This window comes from Triticum urartu, chromosome 6A, assembly GCF_056163025.1.
Source record: "Triticum urartu cultivar PI428250 chromosome 6A, HENAU_Tu73, whole genome shotgun sequence".
Taxonomy (NCBI): domain Eukaryota; kingdom Viridiplantae; phylum Streptophyta; class Magnoliopsida; order Poales; family Poaceae; genus Triticum; species Triticum urartu.
Genome location: NC_141878.1, coordinates 513,098,114 through 513,103,904, shown reverse-complemented (window position 1 = coordinate 513,103,904; position 5,791 = coordinate 513,098,114). Strand labels below are relative to the sequence as shown.

Sequence of the window (5,791 nt, the reverse complement as noted above, 5' to 3'; positions counted from 1 at the left end):
AAGTTGCCCCTGAAGATGCGTATTCTAGCATGGAAAGTGGTGGTCGGGGCTTTAGCCACTAACGCATGCAAGAAATACAGACACATAGCTACCAGGGATACTTGTCCGCTGTGTGGCTCAAAAGAGGAATCAAGTTTCCATGCTCTCATCACATGTGATCATGCGCAAGTGCTATGGAATCATATGCGCCAGGTTTGGCCTTTGCCAGACAATCAAATGTTGAAGGACACCGGGAAGGATTGGCTCCTGAACGTACTGATGAACTGTGATGATGCTATGCGGGACTGCACAATCATGCTCTTGTGGAGGATTTGGTCGCTACGCAATGATCTTACCCACGCTAAGTCTATTCCAACGACAGCGGTGACGGCAGATTATCTTCAGAGCTACATGTCCTCACTTCAACTAGCCAGAAGGTATACTACAGAGGATATAATCAAGGGCAAGATGTCTACGTTCGTTGTTGAGCTAGTTAAGGCGCGTGTACATGCCCCGGTGCTGCCTTGGCCAAAACCCTCCCCTGGTCATACCGCACTGGCGGTAGATGGTGCGTTCTCGGAGGCAGGTGGTTCAGCAGCGGCGGGGATGGTGCTGAGGCGAAGTGACGGTAGCGTCATCTTTGCGGCGTATCGATGTATCTTTAACTGCAACGACGCCCTAGAAGCGGAACCGCATGCTTTAATGCAAGGGATGGCACTTGCTACTGAGCACGTGGATGGGCCTATTATTATCCAAACTGATTCGTCAGAAACTCTCATGGCGTTGAAGAGGGACAATCTTCGATACTCCACTTATGGACATTTGGTAGCTGAGATTAAGAGGCACGTGGGTGTAAGAGAATTTATTCCGTCGAAAATCAAGCGTGAATAAAACAGGGTAGCAGATCGATTGGCTTCATATAGTCGTATGGAGAGTATCACTGTTGTATGGCTAGGTAGAGGTCCACCTTGTGTGGAGGAACTTTTGCCTCTTAATTGTAACCCTGTGATCTTGAAATAAAATCTCTTTTACCCATGCAAAAAAAAAAATTAAAATGTATCGTGCGTTGCACGTACAAACTTACTAATAGCCTAAAATGAGGCAACTGGATGGCGGCCGCAGGCACAGATCTCGCCACCGGATCAAGTGCGTGCCACCGTGGTACACGATCGATTATCATTGTTCCATTATGCGTTAAGCTTAGTCTAGTCACTGACCTTCTGACAGATACTTCACTACTGTACTCGCGGGAACAGTTAGCACAGACAAATAGCACGGGCCCGGCGGCGTTGCAAACAAAAAGAAAAACGAAACCAAGAGCGGCACATGACGAACAGCTATCCTACCAGCTCATCCGCTGACCTTTAGCTAGCTCTATAAGTACCTGCCACGGTGTATGCCAAGAAGCATCACATATCAGAAGCCAAACCCATGGGTTCAGAGCAGCAGCTGATGGAGACCGCCAAGGTCGACCTCCGCGGACTGGAGCCTGGCGGGCCAGGCTGGGGGGAAGCTCGGGACGCGGTGACCGCGTCCATGCTGGCGCACGGCTTCGTCGTCGTCGCGCACGGCGCGCTCGGCCCGGAGCTCCGGCAGGCGCTGTTCGGCCGCGCCATGCCGGAGATCTTCGCGCTCCCGGTGGAGGCCAAGCAGCGGAACGTCTCCGCCGTGGGGCCGTTCACGGGATACATCTCGAACATCCCCGGCATGAACTGGGAGAGCCTGTGCCTCTCCGACGTCACCGACGCCGACCGCGTCCGTGACTTCGCCGACCTCCTCTGGCCGCAGGCGAACCCTGCCTTCTGGTAACCATGGTCACCTTTTTTCTAGAACGATGGCTCACTGCTGAGGCTACCATCATTGCTCCGCCGCGCAGTTGTCGCCGATCCATTTTGACCTTCTCACCGTGTCCGCCGTCCATGTGCAGCGACACAGTTGTGTCGGCAGCCAAGAACGTGTTTGAACTCCAGCGGACGGTGGAGAAGATGGTCCTGGAGGGCCTCGGCGTCCAGGAGGAGCGCATCGACGCGCACTTCGCCGCGCTGGCCCACTCCGCCCGGCTGTCGCGCTACGGCGTCCCGCCCGATTCGGAGACCTGCATGTCCCTGCAGGCGCACTGCGACGACAGCGTGACCACCACGATCGTGCAGCACGGGGTGGAAGGCCTGGAGGTGCAGGCCAAGGACGGGAGCTGGCTCGCCGTGCCGCCTGATCCGGCAACGTTCACCTTCGTGGCCGGGGAGTTGTTGACGGTAAGAGGCACGCGCGCCGTTTCTCTATCATGTCTGATCGTGTGCACGCGCGCATCTCCAGTTCTGACGCCACAGGGATGCCACCGCCGTATATGTCGCAGGTCGTGACCAACGGAAGGGTGCCGCCGTGCCTCCACCGTGTCAGGACGCCGAGCAACCGTGAGCGCCTGGCAGTGCTGTTCGTCTGCCGAGGGAAGGACGGCGTCGTACTGAGCGCGATGGACGAGCTCGTGGACAAAGACCACCCTCTGGTGTACCGACCGTGTAAGAACGACGAGTATACCAAGTTCCGGCACTCGGAAGAAGGGCGCAAATTCAGTGATCCACTGAAGACTTTCTGTGGTGTGGAGAAGGATGGATCACCCATGGAATGATCGAGGCCACGAATCAATTTCACTTCGCCTCACCACTCTAGTGAGGTAGCCTGTTAGACGGGTAATCAGCCAAGGAAAGGGCATTTATCTTTGAGTGTAAAGTTGGTCAAAACCTGCAGCCACATTTAAGACACAAATGTATCCCATTTAAGAAATTTAATCAGTGACACAAAGCACTTATTTTACCAATTACTCCCTCCATAAAGTAGCGATCTAAACGCTTTTATATTTCTTTATGAAGGAAGTACATTTTTGTGAAAAATAACATCAAAGCTTTATTAGGTAATGGTAATGTTCATAGGTACAAGAATTGGATGGGGGGAGACCCAACCACACATGTTGGCTTGATATGGTAGCATGCCTATACCTAACATAGTAGCATGCTTAGCGAGATTATGAGCTTCAATATTGAAGTTTCCGTGCTCGTGCATAAAATTGCAGGACGGAAAACCAATCTTCCGGTTTGCATTCTTCCTGATGACAGCACTATAAGGCTGATTGTAATGGGGAGTATCATATACTAGTATCATGCATATGATACTAGTGTATGATACTACCTCTCTAATGCATAGTATCATATATTAGTATCATGTAGTACTCTATTTATTGCCATGTATGACACAAAGTAGCATAGCATTTATTATGATACGGTATCATGATATGATACTCCACCATCTCTTTCTTCATTTAATGCTATGACACCTTATCAAAATTGTCTAGTTGGTATGCATGATACTAGCTATGATACTACCATTACGACCAGCCTAAGGGCAACGAGTTCCTTCTTCAATAACTTCTACCAAGCCTTTGCAATCGGTGCTGATGTGAATGTTCCTCAGGACAAGATCATATGCGAATGACATAGCTTCCCTACAAGCAAGAGCTTCGAGTAGAGTGGAATCCGTCGTACCTTCAAAAATAATCGCTGGGGATCCAAGATATGCACATGCTAATCTCTGCAGATCGCCACTGTTGGGTTATGGCGCCATCCATGTTGCTTGATATGGCGCCATCCATGTTAATTTTCATATAGTTGTCTAGAGGGAGGAGGCAGTAGGGTGCAGCTTCAACTCTGCCTCTAGCAGTACTATGCATTTTTGTCATAGGTTTTGATAAAGCTTGAACATCATTAATGTAAGAATCGATAAAAAAATTGATGGGGGCTCTGAAAAAAATGCATTCATGGATATCCTTCCTCCCCGCTTATCAAATCGCCCATAAGGTGACAACCAGCCTGGTGAAGCGTCCATGAGATAGTGTTTCATGCATCTCAAAGATCCAATTTCTCGCACTTGGTTCTCTATTTTCTGACATGTGTTCGATCAGGTCCTCGCGGGAGAGCGTTCAGACACAATGAGACATAGTGCGGCTCAAGAGGGAGTGTCCCCACAAATATTTAGCTCCACACAAGGCACACGAACTGATTTAAGATATGTTTTTGTGTTGCAAGACACCAGTCGTCGACATAGAATCTCTCACCAATCTCCATAGAAATACATTTAGCTTTGAAGGGGTTGTAAATTTCCATACCGAGGTCCAAGACTTAGCCTCCCTGCCATTATCCGAGGATCCGCTCCTACCCTCTAGCCAGTTCTCATGGTTCATCTTCGTATTTACTAGAAGTTTGTAACCCGAACAAACAAAGAACTAGCCCTTCTGATCATGATTCCAAGCCCAAAAATCATCAACATTCCTAGTGCACACTAAGATCTTGAGAATCTATTCGACAGAAAAAATATTTTGAATTAACTGCTCATTCAAGGAAGGTATCGCTGGTAACAAAAGCTCGACACCACTTGAGGAGGGTTTTCTACTAGCTATAAGATTGGCCTCAATGACGCTCGTTGACAGTGCAATACACCAGGTGTGGCTTGCCTAGGGGAAGTCCGGCAACAGGCCCGCCACGGGGCTTGTACGGCCCGAAGGGAGCTCGACGATGGGAGGGATCCCAGAGGCCCTGCAAGAGCTTGGCGTCATCTTGGAGTGCAAGCCAAGCAAGGCGGCGGCTGGAGGTCGGTTAGATTCATGTGAAACCCTAACCATTGTCATATATAGGGGTAATGGATCGGATGCGGATCGGATAGTGCTCTTGCCACTTCCATTTTCATATTTTCAAAACGAACACGAATCCGAATACAGATGTTATCGGATACGGATGCGGCTCGGATATTATTCAAATACAGATACGTATCGGATATTTTCTTGATTCAGAATGGATATGAATAATATCAACATATTGCTTAAGTAAATTAGTCGATAGCTATGTGACCTGAAATAATCAACTTGTGACATACAATAAGTCAATGATAAATAAGTTTATGAATAAATACTATTGTAATGCATAATAGTTTATAAGTTTAATCATATAAAGATTAAAATTTGACCACTTATTTGGCTTTTATGTTGGATAATTGGAATATTGGGTCTAGAATTTTGAAAATTACCTCCCATAATCTTATTCGGATACGGATATATCCACTTCCATATCCATATTTGTGTCAAAATCTCCTACCATATTTTATTTTTTATTTGTTTAATAAATTCGGATACGGATAATTTCCATTTCCATTTTGGTTCGGATGCGGATGTTTCAGATACGAATAGGCATTTTCTCGAATACGAATATCGGATATTTCGGATTATCCGCTACCAATTTTCACCCTAGTCATATATAAGGCAGGTCTACGGACTAGCCAGAGCCATCTACTCTCGTAGAAATATACTTCGGTAGGCATGCATCATCCCCCATTGTAACTCTCGCACGAGGTATTCCACAATGAATATAAACCATAAGCAGGACATAGGGTGTTACCCCTTCAAGGGACCCCGAACCTGGGTAACTTACTCCTCTGACCTCCGTTTTAGCATTTCCGACTATGTTCGCCACCCTACTGATGGTACTGACGATTCTACTTACCGTCACCTGTTTAGGGATCCAGTTATCTGACCATATGTTCGTTGATTTCCAGTTCTCCTCATTATTCCGTGCTTCATAATATCCCTCCCCTCCGAAATTGCATGACATATTTGAGAAGGGTGAGAGCCAAGTTCAATAGTAAGTATGGAACATTCACAGAAGTACACCAATTTCAAAATCCTCACACTTAAATATGATGGTTCTTGCTGGATTCTCCATGATTATCTTGCAAGAAGATCAAGATTAAAAAGCTCGAGGTCCCTATAACC

The 5,791-nt window shown here is 47.4% G+C and overlaps 1 protein-coding gene across 1 annotated transcript; it reads left to right on the top strand.

Annotated features, from left to right (window-relative positions):
* Positions 1–1,375: 1,375 nt before the first annotated feature.
* LOC125512510 (putative 2-oxoglutarate-dependent dioxygenase AOP1) lies at positions 1,376–2,794 on the top strand. Its single transcript, XM_048677606.2, has 3 exons — positions 1,376–1,784; positions 1,907–2,231; positions 2,333–2,794. The coding sequence occupies exons 1-3, from the start codon at positions 1,411–1,413 to the stop codon at positions 2,603–2,605; spliced, it is 972 nt and encodes a 323-aa protein (XP_048533563.1). The 5' UTR covers positions 1,376–1,410; the 3' UTR covers positions 2,606–2,794.
* The last annotated feature ends 2,997 nt before the right edge of the window (positions 2,795–5,791 follow it).

What these genes read in the sequence shown, in the direction of transcription:
- LOC125512510 (XM_048677606.2), top strand. Translation starts at nt 1,411, where the DNA reads ATGGGTTCAGAGCAGCAGCTGATGGAGACCGCCAAGGTCGACCTCCGC. An exon ending in CAGGCGAACCCTGCCTTCTG is followed by an intron (nt 1,785 to 1,906) that starts GTAACCATGGTC and finishes GTCCATGTGCAG; the next exon opens with CGACACAGTTGTGTCGGCAG. An exon ending in TGGCCGGGGAGTTGTTGACG is followed by an intron (nt 2,232 to 2,332) that starts GTAAGAGGCACG and finishes TATATGTCGCAG; the next exon opens with GTCGTGACCAACGGAAGGGT.